Consider the following 27351-nt stretch of genomic DNA (forward strand, 5'->3'; position numbering starts at 1 on the left):
AGGAGAAAAGGTCAAGTTCGCTCAACCTATTCTCATAAGGCATGCTCCACAATCCAGACAACATCCTTGTAAATCTCCTCTACACCCTTTTGATGGTTTCCACGTCCTTCCTGTAGTGAGGCGACCAAAACTGAGCACAATACTCCAAGTGGGGCCTGACCAGGGTCCTATATAGCTGCAACATTACCTCTCGGCTCTTAAACTCAATCCCATGATTGATGAAGGCCAATGCACCGTATGCTTTCTTAACCACAGAGTCAACCTGCGCAGCTGCTTTGAGCGTCCTATGGACTCCAACCCCAAGAACCTTCTGATCCTCCACACAGCCAAGAGTCTGACGATTAATGCTATATTCTGCTATCATATTTGACCTACCAAAATGAACCATCTCACACTTATCTGGTTTAAACTCCATCTGCCAATTCTCAGCCCAGTTTTGCATCCTATTAATGTCCCGTTGTAACCTCTGACAGCCCTCCACACTATCCACAACATCCCCGACCTTTGTGTCATCAGCAAATTTACTAACCCATCCCTCCACTTCCTCATCCAGGTCATTTATAAAAATCACAAAGAGTAGGGGTTCCAGAACAGATCCCTGTGGAACACCACTGGTAACTGGCCTCCATGTAGAATATGACTAGTCTACAAATACTCTTTGCCTTCTGTGGGCAAGCCAGTTCTGAATCCACAAAGCAATGTCTCCTTGGATCCCATGCCTCCTATAAGTCTTTCATGGGGTACCTTATCAAGTGCCTTGCTAAAATCCATATATACTACATCTATGGCTCTACCTTCATCAATGGTTTAGTCACATCCTCAAAAAATTCAATCAGGCTCGTAAGGCATGACCTGCCTTTGACAAAGCCATGCTGACTATTCCTAATCCTATTATGCCTCTCAGGATCTTCTCCATCAACTTACCAACGACTGAAGTAAGACTCACTGGCCTATAATTTCCTGGGCTATCCCTACTCCCTTTCTTGAATAATTGAACAACATCTGCAACCCTCCAATCCTCTGGAACCTCTCCCATCTTCATTGATGAAGCAAAGATCATTGCCAGAGGCTCAGCAATCTCCTCCCTTGCTTCCCACAGTAGCCTGGGGTACATCCTGTCCGGTCCCGGTGACTTATCCAACTTGATGCTTTCCAAAAGTTTCAGCACGTACTCTTCTTTAATATCTACATGATTTTCAGTCCACTGCAAGTCATCCCTACAGTCGCCAAGATCCTTTTCCGTAGTGAATACTGAAGCAAATATTCATTAATTACTTCCACAATTTCCTCCAGTTCTGTACACACTTTTCCACTGTCACACTTGCTTGGTCCAATTCTCTCACCTTTTATCCTCTTGCTCTTCACATACTTGTAGAATGCCTTGGTGTTTTCCTTAATCCTGCTCGCCAAGGCTTTCTCATGGCCCCTTCTGACTCTCCTAATTTCATTCTTAAACTCCTTCCTGCTAGCCTTATAATCTTCTAGATTCCTATCATTACCTGGTTTTTTGAACCTTTCAGAAGCTCTCCTTTTCTTCTTGTCTAGATTTACACCAGCCTTTCTGCACCACGGATCTTGTTCCCTACCATACTTTTATGTCTCATTGGAGACCTACACAGAACCCCACACAAATACCCTCTGAACATTTGCCACATTTATTCTGTACATTTCCCCAAGAACATCAGTTTCCAATTTATGCTTCCAAGTTCCTGCCTGATAGCCTCATATTTCCCCTCACTCCAATTAAACATTTTCCTAACATGTCTGGTCCTATCCCTTTCCAATGCTATGGTAAAGGAGATAGAATTGTGATCACTATCTCCAAAATGCTCTCCCACTGAGAGAACTGGCACCTGACCAGGTTCATTTCTCAATACCAAATCAAGTACAGTCTCTCCTCTTGTAGGCTTATCTACATATTGTGTCAAGAAACCTTCCTGAACACACCTAACAAACTCCACTCCATCTAAACCCCTTGCTCTAGGGAGATGCCATTCAATATTTGGGAAATTAAAATCTCCCACCACAACAATACTGTTATTATTACTCCTTTCCAGAATCTGTCTCCCTATTTGCTCCTCGATGGCCCTGTTACTATTGGGTGGTCTATAAAAAAAACCCAGCAGAGTTATTGACCCTTCCTATTCCTAACTTCCACTTCCACCATGTGCTCCTTCATCTTACCCTTCTGAAAGTCCACAATCAGCTCTTTCGTCTTACTGACAATGAGTGCCAAGTTGTTGCTACAGCACCATTCTACTAGTTGGCATATCTCACTCCTGTACACCCTCTCGTCACCACCTGAGATTCTATCAACAATGGTTGTACTGTCAGTAAATTTATATATGGTATTTGAGCTATGCCTAGTCACATAGTCATGCGTATACAGAGGGTAGAGCAGTGGGCTAAACACATACCCCTGAGGTGCGCCAGTGTTGATCGTCAGTGAGGAGGATATGTTATCACCAATCTGCACAGACTGTGGTCTTCCAGTTAGGAAGTCGAGGATCCAATTGCAGAGTGAGGTACAGAGGCCCAGGTTCTGGAACTTCTCAGTCAGGATTGTGGGATTGATGGTATTAAATGCTGAGCTATAGTCGATGAACAGCATCCTGACATAGGTGTTTGTGTTGTCCAGGTGGTCTAAAGTCATGTGGAGAACCATTGAGATTGCATCTGCCATTGACCTATTGTGGCGATAGGCAAATTACAATGGGTGGAGGTTCTAGCTGAGACAGGAGTTCAGTGTAGTCATAACCAACCTGTCAAAGCATTTCATCACTGTTGATATGAGTGCTAACGGCTGATAGTCATTAAGGCAGCTCACATTATTCTTCTTAGGCACTGGTATTGGTAAGGCCGAATTTGGAGTATTGTGTACAGTTCTGGTCACCGAATTATAGGAAAGATATCAACAAAATAGAGAGAGTACAGAGGAGATTTACTAGAATGTTACCTGGGTTTCAGCACCTAAGTTACAGGGAAAGGCTGAACAAGTTAGGTCTTTATTCTTTGGAGCGTAGAAAGTTGAGGAGGGACTTGATAGAGGTATTTAAAATAATGAGGGGGATAGATCAAGTTGATGTGGATAGGCTTTTTCCATTGAGAGTAGGGGAGATTCAAACAAGAGGACAGAATTTGAGAGTTAGGGGGCAAAAGTTTAAGGGTAACACGAGGGGGAATTTCTTTACTCAGAGAGTGGTAGCTGTGTAGAATGAGCTTCCAGTAGAAGTGGTAGAGGCAGGTTCGGTATTGTCATTTAAAGTAAAATTGGATAGGTATATGGACAGGAAAGGAATATAGGGTTATGGGCTGAGTGCAGACCAGTGGGACTAGGTGAGAGTAAGTGTCGGCACGGACTAGAAGGGCCGAGATGGCCTGTTTCCGTGTTGTAATTGTTATATGGTTATATGGTTATGGTATAATTGTTGCCTTTTTAAAGCAAGTGGGAACTTCCACCCATAGCAGTGAGAGGTTGAAAATGTCCTTGAATACTCCTGCTACTTGGTTGGCACAGATTTTCAGCGCCTTACCAGATACTCTATTGGGACCTTCTGCCTTGCGAGGGTTCATTCTCTTTAAAGACAGTGTAACATCGACCTCTGAGATGGAGATCAAATGGTTATCAGGTGCAGCAGGGATCTTCACAGCCGTAGTTGCGTTTTCCCTTTCAAAGCATGCAGAGAAGGTGTTGAGTTCATCTGGTAGTGAAGCATCGCTGCCATTCATACTATTGGATTTCGCTTTGCAGGAAGTAATGTCTTACAGTCCCTGCCAGAGTTGCCGTGCATCTGATATCGCCTCCAACCTCATTCAAAATTGTCTCTTTGCCCTTGAAATAGCCCTCCACAAATCATACCTGGTTTTCTGGTACAGGCCTGGGTTGCCAGACTTGAATGCCACAGATCTAGCCATCAGCAGATGACGTACCTCCTGGTTTGGGAATGTACAGTAAGTCTTTGCAGGTACACATTTGTCCACGCAGGTGTTAATGAATCAGAATTCACTTTTATTAATACTGATATATGTGGTGACATTTTCAACACAAGCAATTCTGCTGGAATTCCATAGTAATACATACTAAATAGTGGGGATACTCAGCAGGTCAGGCAGCATCTATGACAGGGTTTGCTTAATGACGTATGGAGGGGAATAAGGAGTCGACATTTCGGGCTGAGATACTTGGCTGAGTCCTGACGAAGGGCCTCAACCCGAAACATTGACACTTTATTCCCCTTCATGTTTGTTATGAAATGTGTTGTTTTGCAGTAGCGGTCCAGTGGAATACAAAAAAAATTACTGTAAGTTAGAATAAGAAATATAAAGAATAAAGAAGTAGTGGAAGAATGAGGTGGCGTCCATGGTCCGTTCAGGAACATGATGGCAGAGGGAAAACTGTTTCTAAAACGTTGAATATGTGTCTTTGGGCTCATGGAGTAATGGGTTCTTTGGGTCAGTGCAGGGTGCCAGAGAGCACTTGGGGGGGGGGGGGGGGTCTAATGTTTTTGAGCACCTGAATTGGTTAATTGTTGTTTAATGAGTGTCATTAATTGTTTAGAGTTACTTGTGATTTTTTTCTCAAGCCGCTCACTCTTTGTAATGCTATTTCCTGGTGCTTTCTAATTAAACTTATTAAGTTTATTTTGATAGGCTCAGGGATACCCTGTTACCTGTGTTATTTAGGTGGACACCAGATTAATGCTAATCGCAGGCTCCTGGTTTTGAGAATGGCAAATCTCCTGATGTCACTCGGCCGAGGCACTGATCTGTTGGAATACTTATGAACAAACTCTGGTCACATTGGAGTCTGTCTTTCGTCTGCATATGGGTTCAGACATTGCCAGTGTACTTTGTGAAACCTCCTTCCTGACGGTTGGAATGCATGTCCTAGACAGTCGGGGGAGGGGAGGAAACAGTGATTACCCCTCAACCATCAGGGGATAACTTCACTCAACTTCACTTGCCCCATCACTGAGATGTTCCCACAACCTCTGGACTCACTTTCAAGGACTCTCCACCTCATGTTCTTGATATTTATTGCTTGCTTGCTTGCTTGTTTGTTTATTTGTTATTTACTGTTTCTTTCTTTCTCTAGGTATTTGCACAGTTTGTTGTCTTTTGCACACTTGCTGTATGCCCAGGTGGCATGGTCTTACTCATTATGGTTATTAGATTTATTGAGTATGCCCACAAGGAAATGAGAGTTGTATGTGATGACATTATATGTACTTTGATAATAAATTTACTTTGAAATAATGGATGCCACTTCTTGAGGCATCACTTATTGAAGACGTCCTTCATGGTGGAGAGGCTAGTGCTGGCTGAGTTAACAGCATTCTGCTGCTTTTTCCGATCCTGTGCATTGGCACCCTCCCTCTGGAAATGAGGTAAAGGCACATCCTCACTAAAGCACACACATGTTACCTTAGAGGTGTACAGACACAAAAATGTGGATGCACGAGTACGCGTACAGTGCAAATACACATTCAGACACACACACACACCCATACGTAGGCAGACAATTATTTCCACTTAATAATGGAGACACAAGAGTCTGCAGATGCCGGGACATGGAGCAGCAAGCAATCTGCTGCAGGTCGAGCAACATCTGTGGCAGGAAAGGAACTGTGGCATTTTGGGTCAGTTCCTTTCCCTTTCCGCCACAGATTTTACATGACCCTCTAGTTCCTCCAGCACATTGTCTGTTCAAGTTCACGTTTAATTCAAGCTCTGTTTATTGTCATTCAACCATACACCCGTTTACCGCCAAAGGTAACAATGTTCCTCTGGACCAAGGTACACAGCACAGTAACTCTCACACACACGACACACTAAGTAATGTTACCACAAGTGAATTAACAAATAAAAAGGTGCATTTATGACACAAGTTAAAATGTAAACAGCATAACGCTCCTGCGCTTCATTCGTAATGAGATTTGGATGGCGGTAGGGAGTTCAGTAGTCTTATGGCTTGAGAGAATCAGTTCTTTCCCATCCTAACAGTTCTTGTTCTAATGCTATGTTACATCCTGTCTGATGGTGGGGTGGGGGGGGGGGGGTGGTCAAAGAGATATTTTATTTTTTTTTAATTTAGAGATACAGCACAGAACAGGCCAACAGGCCTTCCAGCTATCCACCAAACTTAATCACAGGACAATTTACAGTGACCAAAAACCTACTGACTGGTATATCTTTGGACTTTGAGAGTAAACCGGAGCACCTGGAGGAAACCCATGTGGTCACAGGGAGAACATACAAACTCCTTATAGACGGCAGCGGAATTGAACTCCAAACTCCAAAGCCCCAAACTGTAATAGCGTCAGGCTAAATGCTATGCTTCAGTGTTGGATGAATGCTTCCCTTTAACAATTTCATGTGCTGAGGCCAGATCTTTTAAATGATTTTTTATGTCAAAATAAACTTTATTCATATTATAATATATTTGCAGGAATTACATTCGTACATGGTCAATGCTTTCCGTCCCGTTCTATTGCGTTCCTACACATCAGTAATACCTCAGCCACTCATGGGGCCCTCTGGGGTGGTACACTACTACAATAATCAAGGGGCTTCCTCCCCAGTCTGGCCCCTCCCTCTCCAGTAGGAGGAGAACCCCACACTGTTGTTCTTCCCCACAGAGCCCTTGCATCGGTGAGTCCCTGAGCACATACTCCTGCAGACTGCAACGTGCCAGTCAATGGCATTCTCCCACGGACATCTCGATGTGCTGGCAGACCACAGGGCGTCTTCCACCGAGCTGATGATCTGCCAGCAGCACTTGCTGTTTGTCTCCGCGTGTGTCCCCGGTAACAGCCCGCCGATCAGAGCCCTCTGTCACACACCAGCTCAGAACGAACCACGATGCAGACCCCTGCATCTTTTTCCTCATCCTCTTTGCAAACCCACAGTCCACAAAGAGGTGAGCTACAGTGTCGTTCCAAAGTCCAGCGAGAATGGACCATATTTCATTAGTTCTGTCCCACATCTGATTGTTCCCTTAGAGCTGCAATAAATTAGTGTGGCCACGTTTCCCCTAAGGTTGTGACAGTGTCATCACCACGGTGGCGGGGGGGGGGGAGGGGGGGAGTGGACTGCACACTCTGACTAGGCCACAGGCGAGCATATCCATGGAATCCTGATCGTTTGAGGTGTCATATCTCTTTCTACTGTTTTCATGCATTTTTCATAATCAGAGACTGTCGGAAACTGCTGGAAAAAATGTAAATTCAGAAAAAAAAACTGCAGAATGCAGAAAGTAGAAACAGAAAGTGCTGGAAATATTCATCAGGTTGGGCAGCAAACTTTTAGGTCCAGGACCCTTCGCCAGAACTGAGGCAAAAAAGCAATTAAAAGACTAAATGACAGCTTTATTTGAAACTACAGTTCATCCATCAAAGCATACAAATGTTTAAAAATAAATTTATTTTTAATGGAGATCACCAGCCTCATACAAATGAGTTGGGTGTGTCAAATATGGTGCTTAAGCCAGGAGCATCAGGCAGTCTAATACATCTTACAGAGCGTCCTTGACCTCAGTGAGTGGAATTTCGGTACAAGTGCACACGCATCGAAATTCCTGACTTGCTGACTGAAGTGTGCAAGCACACAATTCCTGAATGTGAAGGGTTTTCCATGAAGCTCTGTGGCACCAGTTTGCACCATTGACAAGATGTACTACAGCAACTCACCAAGATTCCTTGGACAATGCCACCCAAAGCCACAAGCTCTGCTAGACTGCCAAGGAATAGCTTAGCAATGCCGTCACCTGGAAGTTACCCTCCAAGCCACACACTGTCACTCACTGTCACTGTTCAATATCCCATGACTCTCTCCCAGACAACATTGTAGGCAAACATAAGGACTCAGAAACTACACCAGCTTAAGAAGGCAGCTCACCCCCACCTTCTCAGCTAAATGCTGGCTCAGCCTGAAATGCATACAGCTGTAAATAAATAAAATAAAAGTAGCTTACTGTGGTGAACTACATATACCTGTCTGGACACGCCCCTCTGCTGACTGCTCCTGTGGCTCCTCCCACAGACCCCTGTATAAAGGCGGTTGGAGGCACTGCTCCTCCCTCAGTCTCCAGGATGTTGTGTGGTGGTCTCTTGCAGCTAATAAAAGCCTATCGTTCGCCTCCCGTCTCCGAGAGTTATTGATGGTGCATCACTTACTTACCTTCAACTCTTTCCAGACCAAAATCTCAAAAAAAAGTTATAGTTGCAGAATTAGTCCCATTTAATTCTACTCTGTCATTTGATAGTGGGTGATTTTTTTCAACCCCATTCTCCGCATTTTCCCTGTAACCTTTAACCTCTTTGCTAATCAAGGACGATTCTCTGTCTTTACAGCCAATGACCTGGCCTCCAGCCACCTGTGGCAATGAATTCCTCCAATCCACTACCCTCTAGCTGAAGAGATTCCTCCTCCTCTCAGTGTTAAAGGAACGCCCCTCTATTCCAAGGCTATGAGGCAACCACTCTTGCCTGAGAACAGCCCAGTCTACAGGCGATAGGATAATTTGAGAACTTCTCTCTCAATACAGTAGTTGTTTGACTATGGATACCTTGCTTCTATCAACAGTGCAAAGATTTGCTCATTTTGGTATTGGTTTATTATTGTCACATGTACCAACATACTGTACAATGAAAAGACTGCCTTGCATATGTTCACACAGATTAATTCACTGCATTGAGGCAGAGTAAGATAAAACAATAACAATGCAGAATATAGTGTAAAAGCAACAGAGAATGTACAGTGCGGGTAAAAATAAAATGTATTTGATTTTTTGTTCTCTTCTTACAAACTACCGTAATCATCATAGAATCTTTATGTTAAGCTCAAACACGGGTCGAACTATTTTGCTTATACGTCTGCATCATCGGAGTCAGAGAACACAAAAGCACAAACACAGGCCCTTTTCATTCATCTTGGCCATACTCAACTGTCTTTTCTGCCTAGTCCCATTAACCTGAACCTGGACCGTAGTCTTCATTCCCCTCCCATCCACGTACTAATTCGGACTTCTCTTAAATATTACAGTCGAACCTGCATCTACCACTTCCACTGACAGCTCGTTCCACACTCACACCACCCTCAGAGTGAGGAAGTTCCCCCTCAGGTTCCCCTTAAATATTTCACCTTCCACCTTGAACATATGACCTCAGTTCTAGCCTCACCCAGCTTCAGTGGAAAAGGCCTGCTTGCATTTACTCTATCTATGCTGGGGAACATGCACAAGGGAACAGATGATGCTTAATCCTAATTAGCGTGAAATGTGCATTTAAGGACTTGGCGGACACTAGGAGCTAACAATGTCCCAAATGCTGTGCATTCACTGTGGTGCTCAGAGATGTAAAGCTTAGTCCCCTTTGCCAAGAATGATCAGACATTCTTGAAGTTGTATCAATGTCAATCCAACCTCCCTCTCTCTTGTGACATCTCTTCCAATGAGATTCCCAAGCCCCTTGGCATCACTTGACTGTAACCACTATAGGTATTAAATCATTACTTACTTTTGACAGTTAGGTACATGGACTTGCTGACATCGGCTCCCACATCGTTGCTGACCTGACAGAGGTAGTATCCACTATCTTCTTCCAACACATGCTTAATCAGGAGGGACCCATTCACCTGTAACTGGATGCGCCCGTTCAGCGTGATTGGCTGGAACTGTGGGACACCGGCACCTGTAGAAGAGATGCACCAAAGTGGTCAAGGAATCTCCCCGAGCTTGTCCACTCTGGGACTTCACAAGAAATTACTAGGAGTGCAGAAAAAATTACCAGGGATGTGGAATAAATTACCAGGAATGCAGAAGGAAATGATTTAAAGATATTCTCAAAGACTCCTGCAGCTTCCTTGTCTTTCTCATGACTCATGGGAACCCATGGTCAAAATGGAGAGGAACCATTCAAGACACCACTGAGAACTTTGGGTCTCTCTGTCTCAGAATGCAGAAGGCCAGCAGAAAGGGCAAACGGAGTGCACTCTCTCCCATAAACACCCACCAATCTTCCTCATCACGCACTTCCTGTTCCATCTGTAGAAGAGTCAGTGGGCCCTTCAATAGACACCTCAAAACACTCACAGGACTGAAGGAGATACAGACAAAAAGCTGGAGGAACACTGCAAGTCAGGAATATAGAGTCAATATCTTGTGTCAAGACTCTTCATTAGGATTGGAAAAGAAGCCAGTACAGGAAGGGGGGAGGGGAAGGAGTACAAGTGGAAGGTAATGGGTGAAGCCAGGTGAGGGGGAAGGTAGGTGAATGGATAAGGGAGAGGGGAGATGAAGGGAGAAGCTGGGAGGTGAGAGGTGGAAAAGGTGAAGGGCTGCAGAAGGAGGAATCTGAAAGGAAAGGAGAGTGGACCATGAGATAAAGGGAAGGAAGAGGGAGGTGATAGGCAGCTGAGAAGATAAAGGGTAAGATGGGAGCCAGAATGGGGAAAAGTAAAAGAGAGAAGGGGCAGGAGGGAGAGATTTCCAGAAGTTAGAGAAATCGATGTTCATACTATCAGGTTAAAGGCTGACCAGATGGAATATGAGGGGCACCCCTACGAACTGGAGAGGAAGCAAGCGATCCTCCACCCTGTGGGACTGTCTCACAAGAAATAGTCTTGTCCTTAGATTGTCTTATTCAACAGCTTATACTCCGGCATAAACTGACTAAGCATTAAGGAACCTTCGTTTTTAACGTCCCAGTGCAATAAAATAGAAAACATTTCTGTCTATCTGAGAACATACCGAGCAAGATATATAAGGATATATCATTCATATTTATGGAGATGACCATCATATTTACTTATAAGCTGCCACAGATGGTTTTCTTACTGTCCACTTTCAAAATGAAGTTATACACATTATAGCATAGTGTCACATGTCTCCAGATAAATATTAATCAGTGAAGGACAGTGGCTGATTGGTGATAGGTGGAATTCAATGACAGAGGGATGATGGACAAATAGAACCTGGTGTGGAGAAGGATACAGGAGCGATGAAAAAAGGAGGAAGAGAGCTTCCTCCATTCTCCACTATTGATTGTGCCCTCACCTGCATCTCCTCCACTTCCTGGTCATCTGCCCTCACCACATCTTCTTGCCGCTTTAACAAGGATAGGGTTCCCCTTGTCCTCACCTACCACCCCAAGAGCTTCAGCATTGAGCACATCATTCTCTACAACTTCCGCCATCTTCAATGGGACCCTACACTAAGCACGCCTTTACTTACTCACCCACTCTCTGCTTTCCACAGGGATCACTTCCTCCATGATTCCCTTGTCTGTTCATTCCTCCCCACTAATCTTCATCCAGGCACTTAACTCTGCAAGAGGAAAAAGTGCTACACTTGCCAGATAACCTCCTCCCTCAGCTCCAATCAGGGCTCCAAACAATCCCTCCAGGTGAGGCAACACTGCAGCAGTGAATCCGTTGGGGTCATCGATTCAATCTACTGCTCCGAGTAGTTTGCAGTCTCCTACAAACTGGTGAGACGTAACGTAGACTGGGGGACTATTTGTTAAGCACCCCTGCTCCGCCTGAAAAAAAGCAGGATTTCTGGAGGCCAACCATTTTAATTCTAACTCTCATTCCCGTATGTTGGTCTATGGCCTCCTGTACTGCCATGATGAGGCCACACTCAGGTTGGAAGAGCAACACCTCATAGCCAATGTGGCTAGCTTCTGACATGATGGCATAAACATCAAATTGTCTAACTTTCAGTAATTCTCCCCCTCCCCCTTTCCTCTTCTTCAATTCCCTAGTCTGTCTCCCCTCTTACCGCTTCCCTTCTCCTCTCCTACCTCTCACCTCCCCCTTTGCCCCTCCTCCTTCTCTTTCTCCCATGGTCCACTGTTCTCTCCTATCAGATTCCTTTTTCTCCAGCACTACTTTTTTGACCTATTACCTCCGGCTTCTTACTTTACCCCTCTCCTCCATCCACTCGGCTGCACCTATCACCTAGCTTGTCCTCCTTCCCCTACCCCCACCTTCTTATTCTGACTTCTCCCACACCCCCCCCCCCCATTCCTCTACAGTCCTGATGAAGGGTCTCATTGACTGCTTATACATTTCCGTAGATGCTTCCTGGACTGCCAATTTCCTCCAGCATTTTGTATGTGTTGCTGAGAAGAAAGCTACATGTCAGGAGAGCACCAGGGGTGTGGGTTACCTGAAACTGGAAATTTAAAAGTTCATACCATTGAGTCAAAGTTATCCAAGTGGAATATGAGAAGTATATTTATTCAGAAATCCAATGAGCCTGTGCTGCCCATGTGACAAATTAACCTACAAACCCATAGGTCTTTGGGATGTGGGAGGAAACTGGAGTAAACCCACTTGGTCACAGGGAAGATGTAAAGACAGTGGCGGAATTAAACCTGTATTGCTTGCTTTGTAATAGCATTACACCAATCTTTGCACTAGCATGCCACAAAAGTCATTCACTCCAACAATTTGTGTTCAGCCTCCCTGTTGCACTGGAGAACATTGAAGACAGACCGTGTGGTGTGGGAGTGGGAAGGCATGCACGGGTAGACAAGGCACAGGTACTCCATGGAACAGTAGCTTTCTCAGAGCTTGGTTTTGCCAACGTAGACGAGGCCACACTTCAAGCACCGGACATAATAGACCAGGTTGTAAAAGGTACAGGTGCACCACTGCTCCAGCTGCAAGGGCTGCTTAGGTCCCTGGATGCTGGTGAGCGAAGAGGTGATGAGATTGGTGTCATACCTGCAGTTGGAAGGAAAGGTGCCAGGAAATGCAGAAGGGTAAAGAGGATCAGGGAGTTCTGAAGAGAATGGACAGCAGAGAAAGCTAAAATGTGGGGGAGAGAGGAAGATGTGACTGGGATGGTGGAATCACATTGGAACTGTCCTGCCAAAGGGTCTTGGCCCGAAATGTCGGCTGTACTCTTTTCCACAGATGCTGCCTGGCCTGCTGAGTTCCTCCAGCATTTTGTGTGTGTTGCTCAGATTTCCAGCATCTGCAGATTTTCTCTTCTTTGTGAACAAATGATTAGCTTTATTTGTTACATGAAAATAAAAGCATTGTAGAATACAAAGACGTCGGTTGTTTGCGCCAATGACCAGTGAAGCCCGAGATGTGCTGGGTGGCAGCCTGCACGAGTCACCATGCTTCTGGCACCTGTTTAGCATACCCACAACTTACTAACACTGACACATACATTTTTGGAATCTAGGAGGAAACTCCCAAGTGCTCACAGGGAGAACTTAGAAGCTTAAAAAGATAGAAACATAGAAAACTTACAGCACAATACAGGCCCTTTGGCCCCCAATGCTGTGCTGAACATGTGCTAACTTAGAAATTATCTAGGGTTACTCATAGCCCTCTATTTTTCTAAGCTCCATGTACCTATCCAGGAGTCTCTCAAAAGACCCTATCGTATCCGTCTCCACCACCATCGCTGGCAGCCCATTCCACGCACTCACCACTCTGCGTAAAAAACCTACCCCGACATCTCCTCTGTACCTACTTCCAAGCACCGTAAAGCTGTGCCCTCTTGTGCTAGCCATTTCAGCCCTGGGAAAAAGTCTCTGATTATCCACACGATTAATGCCTCTCATCTTACAGGTAGCAGCGGGAACTGAACCCTGATCTCAGAGCTGCTGTTGTAAAGCATTTTGCTTTCCAATGGTAGTAGATGGTGTGGTGGTTGCGGAGGCTGCTGGGGTGAAAGTTGAGGACTGAGGAAGCTGTCATTGTTCTGTTATTAAGGGAGGAAGCAATGTGGAGTGAATGGATGCAGTACATGAGAGGGAATTAATGACTGTAGCAAAGGGGTAACTATATCTCACAAAGAAATAGGGCAATTCAGCTGCCCTAAAGCAGAAGACCTTGCCCGGAGAACAGATGCAGTGGAGGTAAATACATCTGGAAAGGGGATGGCCCCCTTACAAGACACAAGGACTGTATAGGTAATCTCGAGCTATCTGGGGGAATTGGTAGAGGCAGAGCAATCCAAAGCAGCAAGAAGCATTAGAGATGTCCCAGGGGAATTTGAGAGTGAGATAGAAACTGGTGGCAAAAGTGTGAATATCGATAAATTCCACACAAATGCAGGAAGCTGTGTTGGTGCATTTACTGACGTAACGGGAGACAAAGCTGGTCGGGGGTGTATCAGAATAGGCTTGGGACAGACTAGACAGGTACTACTGAAGGACTCAGCAGATTAATGAAAGATTATTGACCTGAAACATTGTTTTGTTTTCCATTACAGATACGACCTGATTCATTGAGGATATCAGTTTAATTACTAAAACCACCATATCTCATTCACACAAGAAGTAAATAGTAGACTTTCATTAAATTACTCTGAGCTGTATACAACTTTCAAACTGAAGGCAATATTTTGGATTTTCTTCCAACAAAGGATGAGGCCATTCAGCCTATCGAGTCTATGCTGAATCTTGGAACAATTCCATTAATCTCATTTCTCCACTTACTTACTTGTGATCTATTCCCTCTCACATATAGATTGTGTTGCCTTTATGGCATTTGTTTAGCTTATAATATTTTCGCTTTAGTAATTCGTTTGTTATCATTTTCTAGTTAAAGTTAAGATTGTTTAAAGTAAATTCGTTGTCTGTGATATAGCGCAGCGATAACGTCACATCCGGTTTCGCCACATCTTGTGGGAAAATACCGGTTTGGAGAAACAGGAAGGAGGGGGCTCGTGTGTGCAGGATCAGCGCGAGAAAAGTTTTCTTTCTACGCACTAGAAACATCAGTGAAGCAACGCAGTAAGTTCATGAGATAATCGATATGTTGAATTAAAAATGTTAATGCTGATTCTGTTAAAAGTAATGATGGTTGATAAAGTTTATGTGTTTGTTATTTAAAGAGTTGCAGATAGTTTGTGTTGAAGTGTATTTAAAGCCAGTCGATGGCGTAGGTAGATTCTGACTGTATGTAGCACTTTAATGTAATATAGTTGTTGTAGTTTTACTTTTGCAAGTATTTATGATGTAAATGTGATGTCAAGAAGGAAACAAATACTGTATATATTTTGTATTGTTTTATCAACAGTTTTCACCATACGTTAATGTGGAAGAGTGAACAGTAAACGGTTAATCTTACTGGGACCGCCTCATTGATTGGTTTATGCTTGGTGTTTAGTTCAGAGTTCTTTTACACTTGTGCAAGAACACTACAATGAAAAGGCGGCATTACCAGGTGTTTCAAGTGCTGCAATGACATCACGATCCAGCATCAAATTGTTGCCATCTAGCGCCAGGGGCAGTAGGGCATCAACAAGTAAGGCCGCCCATGCAAGAGCTAAGGCAGAAGCCGCCAAGGTGCGAGCGTTGTACGCCGAACAAGAAGCAAAATTGAAAAAGGAAGCGGCTGCCAGAGAAGCCAAAAACCAGTTGGAAAAGGTAAGGATAGAGTCAGAGTTAGAAGTGCTGATGCTACACCGAGAAGCAGAAGCTGCCAGGGTGGAAGCAGAGATAATAGAAAGTGCTGAAGAAATGCATGTTCTGGATGACGTAAAATCTACTTCAGAAAAGACCAGATTGGAACGCACAAGCGACTATGTCCGATCTCAAATGGACTTGAAGATTCGTTCTTCCTCTCCATACTTGTATGCTAACATCCCATTTCATGAGGAGTCTCAGAGAGGCCCAATTGCATCACATCCATTCGAGGAAGACAATTTACCCTTGCAACTCCGCGATGAATTCAAGAATGAAAGGGCTGATAACAAATACTTCTCAACACCAAATTTACCAGATTTGGCGAGAGGAGAGGCAAAGGCTGAGTTCAGAACAGCAAATCCCATAACAAATGTACACCCTCAGTCATATACCCGCCGACATATTCCCCCAGCCAGCATGCCACTTGCAGTTGAACCCATGGCACAGTATTTAGCACGACGAGATCTCGTCACTTCAGGACTATACCAGTTTGACGATAAACCTGAAAATTACCGTGCATGGTACTCTTCATTCGCCAATGCTATCCACGGAGTCCAGCTTGGAGCAACCCAAGAGTTGGATCTTATGACAAAATGGCTGGGAAAAGAATCATGCGAACAGGTGAGACGCATACGTTCAGTGTACATTAACAACCCCAAGCTAGCCTTATGCAAAGCATGGGAGAGACTTCGGGAGCGCTATGCGGCCCCTGAAATTATTGAAACGACACTATTTCGACGTCTGGAAAATTTTCTAAGGTGTCAGCCAAGGACCACACTAAGTTAAGAGAGCTCGGAGATTTACTCATGGAGATTCAAGGCGCCAAAGAAGATGGCTATTTAACTGGTCTATTATACCTAGATACTTCATACAGGATTAGACAAATCATGGAGAAACTTCCATTTGGGCTGCAGGAAAGGTGGGTGTCTGTTGGCTCAGAGTATAAGGAAGAGAACGATGGTCGATTTCCTCCCTTTGAGTATTTCACTAGGTTTGTGTGCAAGGAGGCGAAGAAGCGAAACGACCCTAGCTTCATGAGTCCAGGTAGCAGTACAATTCACACTAAGCCAGTCAAATCCACTTTGAATAATTTCAACATTAATAAACCTGTCTCGGTGTGTAAAACTGAAGCCTTTACAACTAACAATGACCCTAGCAAGAATTGTCCCACCCCCACCCCCTCAAAAAATGCAGAACATTTAGGAAAAAACCCCTTGAAGAGAGGATGGCCCTTTTCAAGGAGAAAAAAATATGTTTTAAATGCTGTTCCTCTACCTCTCACCTTGCTAGAGAGTGTACGATCTCTGTGAAGTGCCCGGAATGTAATAGCACTAATCACGATGGGGCCATGCATCCCGGCCCGTTACCGCAAACCGACAAAGCTCCTTCACCCCCACAACAGGACGGCGGGGAGGGAGAGGCTCACTCCAGGACAACTGTTGTCAGCTCGAGCTGCACAGAAATTTGTGGTCAAGCTCAGTCAAGCCGTTCTTGTTCAAAGATCTGCCTCACTAAGGTGTACCCTAAGGGAGCCAAAGACAAGGCCATCAAAGCCTACGTAATTCTGGACGATCAGAGCAATCGCTCGCTAGTCAGTCCAGAGTTCTTTGACTTGTTCAACATTGAGAGTAATCAGTTTCCATACTACCTTAGAACTTGCTCAGGCAGCGTGGAAACATACGGAAGGAAGGCAGAAGGCTTCCAGCTCGAGTCCCTGCATGGTAAAGTTGTCATCTGTCTCCCTCCACTCTTAGAATGCAATGAAATTGTGAATAACCGCACTGAGATCCCGACGCCAAGTGCAGTGCCACACCAGCCGGATCTCCACCACATTGTCAAGCACATCCTAGAACTGGATCCAAAAGCAGAAATACTCCTGCTATTAGGAAGAGATGTTCTCCAGGTGCACAAGGTTAGGCAGCAGGTCAATGGACCACACGACGCCCCCTTTGCCCAACACCTGGATCTGGGCTGGGTGGTGATAGGAGAGGTGTGCCTTGGCAATGTACACAAACCGACAGTTAACACACTCAAGACCAATGTGCTAGAGAGTGGCCGCCATTCAATTTTTCAACCCTGCACAAGTTTCATGTGTATCAAGGAAGCACGACAAGGCTTTAACAAATGTAAAGTAACTGACAAGACGCTGGGTCAGTCAGTCTTCGCTCAAACTGAGCATGACAATAAACTTGCTCCGTCAGCTCAAGACGTCATTTTCTTAGAAATAATGGACACCAAGGTCTTCAGAGATGAAGCAAATAATGGGGTCGCCCCACTACCTTTCAGAGAACCATGCCAGTGCTTGCCAAACAACAAAGAGCAGGCAGTCAAGCGGTTCACATTCTTGCAAAAAACCCTGAAAAGGAAACCTGAGATGCAGCAACAATACGTAGCATTCATGGAGAAGATCTTCGCTAATGGACATGCTGAAGTAGCACCGCCACTGAGGGAAGGCGAGGAGTGCTGGTACCTCCCAACGTTTGGGGTTTACCACCCACAAAAGCCCAATCAGATCAGGGTGGTCTTTGACTCCAGTGCTCAGTGCACTGGTATCTCCCTTAACAACGTGCTTCTTACAGGCCCTGACCTTAACAATACCCTTCTCGGGGTCCTGATGAACTTCCAGAAAGAGAAGGTCGCAATCTTAGCGGACATCCAGCAGATGTCCCATTGCTTCTTAGTACAGGAGGACCATCGCAATTTCCTCCATTTCTTATGGCACAAATGTAACTTACCTCGCACTGCGGACAAATTGGCCCAGGCAAAGGATGTTACCTTTAAAGCAACTCAAAGAGCAGCTTTTGCAAGGGAGTTTTCGGCTCTCCAAGCTAATAAACCAATACCAAAGGACAGCCCTTTGAGGAAGTTTAACCTGATCCTGAAGAACGATATCATCTGCATTGGAGGCCGGTTAATACACTCCCAACTTCCAGCTGCAGAAAAGAGTCCAGTAATCCTGCCCAAAGACAGCCATGTGTCCTTACTGCTCACTCGCCATCACCATGAACAGGTAAGGCATCAGGGCCGTCACCTGACGGAAGGAGCAATAAGGGCAGCGGGACTGTGGATCTTGGGAGGTAAAACACTGATCAATTCAGTACTTCACAAATGTGTAACCTGCAGGAAACTGCGAGGGAAGCTGGAAGCTCAATGTATGGCGGACCTCCCACCAGAACGCCTCAAAGCCTGCCCTCCTTTTACATATGTGGGGCTCGATGTATTTGGTCCCTGGACTATCACTACAAGACGCACCAGAGGAGGACAAGCAGAGAGCAAGCGGAGAGTCATCATGTTTAGCTGCATGAGTTCAAGAGCGGTACACATTGAGGTAATCGAATCTTTGGATACATCCAGCTGCATTAAGCCCCTCAGGCACTTCTTTGCGCTAAGAGGCCCTGCAAAACAGTTAAGGTCTGATTCTTGTTAACAGTTAAGGCACGAACTTTGTTGGAGCGTCAAAGGAGCTAGGGATGGACAAAACGGTGCAAAAGTACCTCAGTCAGCAGGGATGCAACTGGGAGTTTAACACACCACACGCCTCTCACATGGGAGGCGCATGGGAGCGGATGATTGGTTTCGCCAAAAGAATTCTTGATTCAATGTTTCTGCAGCAACGCACCCGATTGACCCACGAGGTACTGTGCACACTAATGGCAGAGGTCACAGCCATTATAAATGCACGACCACTCCTACCTGTGTCTTCTGACCCGGAAAACCCCTTCATACTCTCGCCATCAATGCTCCTTACGCAGAAGGCAGGAGCTCCCCCTCCACCTGGGGACTTCTCTGATAAGGATTTGTACACAAAGCAATGGAGACAGGTCCAGGCCCTGGCAAATCGGTTCTGGTCTCGTTGGAGACATGAATATCTACCTTTGTTGCAACACAGACAAAAGTGGACAGAACCCTGCAGGAATCTTCAAGTAGGAGATTTAGTCCTGCTCAGGGACAAGCAAATCACCCACAACAGCTGGCCAATGGCCAGAATCACTGCCACATTCCCTAGTAGGGATGGACATGTCAGGAAGGTTGAGTTGAAAACTTCTGACCAAGGCAATGTGAAAACTTACCAAAGGCCAGTTGCAGAAGTCATTCTACTTCTACCTAAGGACTGATTTCGAGACTGAAGTTTTGTATTATGTTCATTGTGACCTTACGAAGGTCAGGCGGGGAGTGTGTTGCCTTTATGGCATTTGTTTAGTTTATAATATTTTCGCTTTAGTAATTCGTTTGTTATCATTTTCTAGTTAAAGTTAAGATTGTTTAAAGTAAATTCGTTGTCTGTGATATAGCGCGGCATGCGATGACGTCACATCCGGTTTCGCTGCATCTTGTGGGAAAATACCGGTTTGGAGAAACAGGAAGGAGGGGGCTTATGTGTGCAGGATCAGCGCGAGAAAAGTTTTCTTTCTACGCACTAGAAACATCAGTGAAGCAACGCAGTAAGTTCATGAGATAATCGATATGTTGAATTAAAAATATTAACGCTGATTCTGTTAAAAGTAATGATGGTTGATAAAGTTTATGTTTTTGTTATTTAAAGAGTTGCGGATAGTTTGTGTTGAAGTGTATTTAAAGCCAGTCGATGGCGTAGGTAGATTCTGACTGTATGTTGCACTTTAATGTAATATAGTTGTTGTAGTTTTACTTTTGCAAGTATTTATGATGTAAATGTGATGTCAAGAAGGAAACAAATACTCTATATATTTTGTATTGTTTTATCAACAGTTTTCACCATACGTTAATGTGGAAGAGTGAACAGTAAACGGTTAATCTTACTGGGACCGCCTCATTGATTGGTTTATGCTTGGTGTTTAGTTCAGAGTTCTTTTACACCTGTGCGAGAACACTACATTGATGTTATAGCATAATCGGCATCTGTTAGTCTTGAGAGACCATGGATTTGCGCCTTGGACAGGGTTGTATGGGAGTCTGGCAGTTGCCTATTCTGCAAGTCTCCCCTCTCCACACCACCGATGTTGTCCAAGGGAAGGGCAAGGGCTGATACAGCTTGGCACCGGTGTTGTCACAGAACAATGTGTGGTTAAGTGCCTTGCTCAAGGACACAACACGCAGTCTTAGCTGAGGATCGAACTAGCGACCTTCAGATCACTAGACCAACGCCTTAACCACTTGGCCACGCGCCAACATAATATCACAGATCTCAAGATACATAAATATCAAGAAGTGATGGACAGAGGCTGAGAGGTGATAGGTGGGATCAGATGACAGATGGATGATAGCACATAGAACCTGGTGTGGAGAAGAGTAGAGGAGGGAACAAAGGGGGAAGCAACGTGAGAGGAGAGCACCAGGGGACGTAGGTCAGCTCTTTAGCCACAGGGTGGTGAATCTGTGGAATTTATTGTCATGGACAGCTGTGGAGTTTAAGCCATATTTAAAGTGGACATTGATAGGTTCTTGATTAGTAAGGACATCAAAAATTATGGAGAGAAAGCAGGAGAATGGTGTTCAGAGGGGTAGTAAATCAACCCTGATGGAATGGCAGGGCAGACATGAGGGGCTGAATGGCCTAATTCTGCTCCTATGTTGTATGATCTCACACCCATTCACATCCCCCTTATCCTTCTACCATCCCCACCCATAACAGGTGCTAATTAATGTAACAACTAGCTCATCTTGGAGATATGGGAGGCTTTTGGAGCACCCTGGAAGACGTAAGGGGAATAAGGAGAGTCCACACAGAGAGCGGCAGAGGTCTGGATTGAACCTGGGTCACTGGAGTTGTGAGGAGCAGCACTACCTGCTGCACCATTGCACTCCCCAACCGCTGCAGCTCTTTGCTTTCTCTGCCCCTGTACTTCAGCGCATTACATTTTGCCATCAAATAGGTTGCAACACACTCAAGTTCCTCCAGCACCGTGAGTGTGCTGCTTTGGATTTCCAGCACCTGCAGATTTCCCTGTGTGTGCTAAAATATAGGCTAGCGTTTTCAACAAGAACATGCAATCAGATTGTGCCACTGCGAAGCTGAGATTGAAATGTTACCTTTGGAATATTTCCACACTATGGTTGGGACTGGATAGCCCTCTGCAGAACAGTTCAGTGTGACGGACCTCCCATAAATGCCATCCTGGTCACTGGGCTGCACCACAAATCGAGGCGGAACTGAAAGAAATGAATTTAATATCAAAGTGAATTTCAGAGCATAAGAATCCCAAACTTGAGACAGTTGCAGTGATGAAATGAATGTGCACTACGTAGTTTCCTACAGGGAAATGGATATCTGACAAACTTAATGGAGTTTTATGAACAGGCATCAGCCTGGGTGGAAGACAGGGATGTGTGGATGTAATATGGTTATATATTTTGATTTTCAACAGGTATTAAACAAGGTGCCTATTAACATAGGTCCTAACTGAATGGTAGAGTATTGGTTGCAGTTATACTCAAGTCTGCACCATCACTTACACTGTAGTTAATGTAAAAGGAATATAGGGGGAGTAGACACAATTGATATGAGTTGAATGTCTGGTTAGAAACAAGGTCACTTTGCAAGAAAGACTCTCATAGTTCTGGTTGGTGCTATCTTAGCACAGAGAGAAACAAGAGAAGGAAGCAGCAAGCGTGGATAAAGGCTAAGCATGGCTAAGCCATGCGGATGGTGACCATATCCAACGGTATGCCACAGCAATCACTGTTGCCACCATACTTGCCTATCTTATATATTGATGACTTGGAGTTTGAAATTCAATATTAGTCTTGATGATGAGGCCTCGGCCCAAAAGTTTGACTGTTCATTCCTCTCAATTGATGCTGCCTGACTTGCTGAGTGTGTCAAGCACTTTGTGTGCATTGCTCAATATCGTACGGCCAAAAACGTGAATGATGCAAAGGTGGGCAGAGAGGCAAGCTGTAAAGATGAATCTTAGAATTTATTTGAAGTTCAGAAAGACTTTTAATCAATTAGGGAACCAAGGCTTATGGAGATCAAGGAGGGAGGTGAACTTGAGGAAACTTGGATCAGCCATGGATTTATTGAATGGTAGAGCAGGCTTCAGAAGTAAAATGACCTATGCCTGCTCCTATTTCTTGTAGTCTTATAATCATCTGGGTCTACACTAGGAGCAGACTACTGTATCTTCAACATAATAAAATCATACAAGGAGCTATGTATAGACAAAAGAACATCAGGAAACATCAGAGGAATCAATCAAACTGATAAGAGAAGTGAAACAAATTAGAAATGAAATTTCTGATCTTGGGACACTCTGTTGGACTGATGACAATTAGGATGGCAATGAAGATAGAATGAGAGCTTGTTAGAATTAATTGGAATTAGACAAGAAGGGATCTAAAATGGGAAGGTTTAAGTCTATGAGAGTTTTAAAATCAGGATACTGCTTAAGCGAGAGCCAGAGTAAGATGGAAAATTCTGTCCAACAGCAAAGAATAGGAAGCTGGAGGAATTAAACTGTTGATGTCAGCAATAAACACTGTAAGAATAGTGGGTATCAATTGTACCTACACTCTGCATATTCCTTTCTGTTGACTACACTACAAATGATGGTGCAGAGCTGAGTATATCTGGAACCAATACTGCTGTATGCAGTAAGTCTTAAGACATAACGTTGAATGTTCTTCAAAATATTTGGAGTAGAAAATTGTGACTTTGATGGCATGTGATGGTTGCTTCACCATCCATGATAGAGATGCTTACAACCCTGAATTCTGGTCCTCATAATCTTGTTAATATCAATTCCATCTGCACTTTTTTACCAGCTTGATTTGTCTAAACTTCATGGAGCTTGAAAATGATCTTTTATCCTTTTCCATCTTTACCTGTATCATAAATGAGGAATCTGCGATGAAGCTGAAACCTGGCCTGTTTTGAACTTTCTGAAGATGTCGAAATAAATGTTTGTATATAATCCACAATATTTCTCAGAAGGTGAAAAAAACTTGGCTTTCCATCTCTGAGGATAACCACTTTGGCAAAGACTTGACTAATTCTGTCAACTGTTCATCATATATTGCCTGGCTCTCCTAACATCCTTAACATTAGCAAAAGGTTGATTTAGAGTCAGAGAGTCAAATGCAGCCATTGAGTACTGCATCTTGGAAACAGGCCCTTTGGCCCATCAGGTCCATGTTGGCCTGATCTTCTGCCTAGTCCTTTCTACCTGCAACTGGATTGCATCCATCCAAACACCTCCCATCCATGTACCTATCCAAACATCTCCTAAACATTACAGTTAAACTTGCATCAACTTCTGCTGGCAGCTACCTTCCACAAATACACCACCTTACGAGTAAAGATGTTTACTTTCAGATTCCCCTTAAAAATTTCACTTTTACCCTAAACCTGTGACCTCTAGTTCTAGTATCACCATTCCTGAGGGGAAAAAGCTGCGTATCCGTTTACCAGATCTATACCAGCTGCCCCTATACCAATCTATACCAGATTTCTGTACTGTATAATGCTATTCTTGCTCTTTCACTAGACTGGACTAAATCATTGTGCTAACTTATTGCAGGTGATCTTACAAAACAGGATTTTGAATCCATTCTACATTTGGATTGCTACCCTCCTGCTACTCAATGCACATTGGAAATTGGCCTGCGTGCAGCTGCGGTGTTGCACATTACCTCTGACAATCAGCTCGCTCCGGTGCTCCACTGCTGCTGCATCATTGCTGGCGATGCACGTGTAGTTCCCATTGTGCATCAGGGAGAGGTTGGAAATCCTCAAAGAGCTGGTGAAGTCGATTTTGTCGATGGTAACACCCAAGCTCGCAGGGATGGGGCGGCCATCTTTTTGCCAAGTGATTCTGATTGGCAGGTCACCAGAGATGACCACACAAGGAACAAAGACACGCTGCCCAATGGAGAATCTTGGAAATTCGAAAGGCTGAATATAAGGCGGTACTGACAAAAGAAATTAGTTAGTGAATTATCCAAGTAATCATAACCAACATAGTGATATTTCATTTTATGAAGGAAGTTATCCCATATAAAATTCAACACTTTTCAATTAATCCTATGACCAACAACATCTGCTTAACAGCACCCACAAAGAAATAGGACTCTGGCTTGCATCTCAGATCATTTCTAGTCATGGTTGTTATTGCAAAGATGATTAAAGATACCAGAGAGAATAAAACAGCATCTGTAGCAGGGTCAGCAAGACTCGGCCGCATCACTGACAAGTTATAGAGCTTACAACAGAGCTCCCAAGTAGGTTACTTGTTCGTCTGCTTGATGGCCCAGTAGTTATGGGTGTTACTGAGAAAGACTGCATAATGTATAATAATACAGTGCACAAAGTGAAGCCCCAAAAGTATTCACCAATTGATTCACGGCTATTACAGTTTTCCTTTCATGGCACAATCAGTCAAAATGAGTTTAAATTGCAGAGACATTCATCCTCAATCATTCAATGCTGGGTTGTAGTTTCCAACAACAGGTGATTCAGAATCAGGTTTATTATCACTGACATACGTTGCAGAACTCATTATTTTGCAGCGGCAGAAGAGTGCAATACATGAAAATATACTGTAAGTTATAATAAGAAATATATAAAAACATATATAAGTAGCTCAAAGAGAGAGCAAAAATAGTGCTGTTGTGTTTATGGGTGCATGGACCATTCAGAAATCTGATGGTGGAAGGGAAGAACCTATTCCTAAATGATGCTGGACAAGGGAGGAAAACAAACTGCTGAAGGAGCCCAGCAGATCGAGCAGGATCTGTGAGTGGAAAGGAATCGCTGCCATTTACGATCAATACCCTGCATCAGTAGTCACGTCACCATCTGGTACTCTGGCTTCAAACTTCATACAAAGTGACTTTTAGTTGGAAAGTACAGCACAGTGACAACTATATAACTACAGCCTGGGGGGTGATATTCCATGAATATCATACAGCACCAAAGGATATGATTCAGATGATTGCATCTACTCTATGTTAGTACTTTGAAAGAGATTTTCATTTAGTCCTATGACCCTTCTCTCTCCTCCTAGCCTTCAGGATGTTTCTATTTCCAGCATCTTTCACATTTCTCCAATAATGGTCATTGAATCTGCTTCCACCACTCTTACATTCCAGATTCCAGATGATAACATCCTGATTCTGCATTCAATTCTGATTCTGAACTGTAAACCCTGTCTAGTATTTGTGTTCACCAAGGGGCTTAAAGTTAATCCACACCCGGTTTCCTCTTGGATCTGATCTCCAGTCGTATTGGAACAACACACACAAAATGCTGGTGGAACGCAGCAGGTCAGGCAGCATGTATAGGGAGAAGCGCTGTCGACATTTCGGGCCGAGACCCTCGGTCAGGACTTTTTCCTGATGAAGGGTCTTGGTCCGAAACGTCGACAGCGCTTCTCCCTATAGATGCTGCCTGACCTGCTGCGTTCCACCAGCATTTTGTGTGTGTTACTTGAATTTCCAGCATCTGCAGATTTCCTCGTGTTTGCCAGTCACATTGGAATAGCCACAAATGCAAAACATCTTAGTTTTCTTCCATTGGCTGCCATATCTCCAATCCATCCCATGAATTGTGATCAAATCCCAATCTATGGCAACCACAAAGCCATCCAATCAGAACTGTGGCTCCCATAGCAGTTTATGACCTCGTAGCTCTACTGCTTCATTGCCCAACAGAATGTGCCGATGTAGCACCATCAGTGTGAATCTTACCCCACATGGTAATTTGACCCTGTTCCAACCTACCTTTGACAGCTACATGAACACTTTGGCTGGTGGACAGCTGCGGCTGGACTAGGACATTGCAGATATATTCTCCTTCATCTGTGTCCTTCTGAACGTCAGAGAGCTTTAGAGTGCCGTTGTTCCCGAATGCCACTTGGCGGTGATTGAAGGGTAGGAGGTTGGAGTTCTTATACCACTTGATTGAATAGTAAGGGTAGCCAATCACCCGGCAGTGAATGTAGGTGTCACGACCTGCAATGGCCGTGATATTCTTCATTGTGCGGATACTGGCAGGTCCTACCAGAGAAAAAAAATTAAACAAAGAATAGGAACAATGGAAACTGTAAAAGAGAGAATGGAATCTCAAAGAACTGTAACAGTAATAATATGTATAATAAACTTGGTTCATGCTGCATTGGTTTAATTACAATTTTGTAAGAATAACAAGCCCATACTTCCCTGAATGTATTAAAAGTACATTTTCAGCTTTTGCTGAGTAATCTATTTTGAAGATAAAAAGCCCACCGAGAATGTGATGCAGTCTATATGGAAATACTGTATATAATTTAATGAAAATAGTATCTTCTTGCCTCTAATTCTCAGCACGTAGAGAGCACACCAGCCCTAAGTTTTGACTCTTAGAGATGAGATTTTACTAACCAAGGTTCCTTTCCATATTTACCTGAATGGATTTGGCTCCACGTATTCGGTGCTATTTTGTAAGACCCATATTTTCCACAATGTTTGGCTGAAGATCAGGGCTTTTATACAATCAATGACAGCATGTAGAGAAGCTATCTTCAGCCAGCTAAACTGATATACAAAAGTGAGTAATGAGTTAATACACCAGGGCCTATATCACTCTTTAACCTGCAGGCAGCACTCGAGAGGAACCCACAATGGTATTTTCCTTCCTTTCACACGAGGAAATATAATGGATGCAACAACATTTTGTCATTCTCAAAGATGTTCTCCATGGTTGTATCTGTAGAGTGCTCACTAAAATCTGCCCAAAGACAGCTAGAATTGATGTTGGCCATTTCAAATGGCAAACATAAAGCAACCATAATTCAAAATGGCACTGAATTACAATTTTACATCAGTCCTGGAAGCCTTATCAATTTTATTGTGGTAGCAGTTCATTCCTCCTACAAGTTCGCCTTTAAACTCCTGCTCTGGAAGAGCCATCAATAACGTGGCGGTTTACATGAAGGAGCTGGAAGTTCAGCTCTTTGTGGAC

The 27351-nt window shown here is 44.0% G+C and overlaps 1 protein-coding gene across 7 annotated transcripts in view; it reads right to left on the minus strand.

Annotated features, from left to right (window-relative positions):
- Positions 1 to 27351, minus strand: part of LOC140727541 (cell adhesion molecule DSCAM) — a 779430-nt gene that overhangs the window by 250602 nt on the left and 501477 nt on the right. For 6 of the 7 annotated variants that reach the window (XM_073045003.1, XM_073045002.1, XM_073045004.1 and 3 more), the window contains 4 exons: positions 26133 to 26408; positions 24045 to 24323; positions 21444 to 21563; positions 9516 to 9689 (listed from right to left, as the gene is read on the minus strand). In XM_073045003.1, the coding sequence (XP_072901104.1) occupies positions 9516 to 9689; positions 21444 to 21563; positions 24045 to 24323; positions 26133 to 26408 (849 nt within the window). Of the gene's footprint in view, positions 1 to 9515; positions 9690 to 21443; positions 21564 to 24044; positions 24324 to 26132; positions 26409 to 27351 lie in introns of those variants that run through there. The other variant, XM_073045008.1, reaches the window with a different exon arrangement.

This window comes from Hemitrygon akajei, chromosome 5, assembly GCF_048418815.1.
Source record: "Hemitrygon akajei chromosome 5, sHemAka1.3, whole genome shotgun sequence".
Taxonomy (NCBI): Eukaryota; Metazoa; Chordata; class Chondrichthyes; order Myliobatiformes; family Dasyatidae; genus Hemitrygon; species Hemitrygon akajei.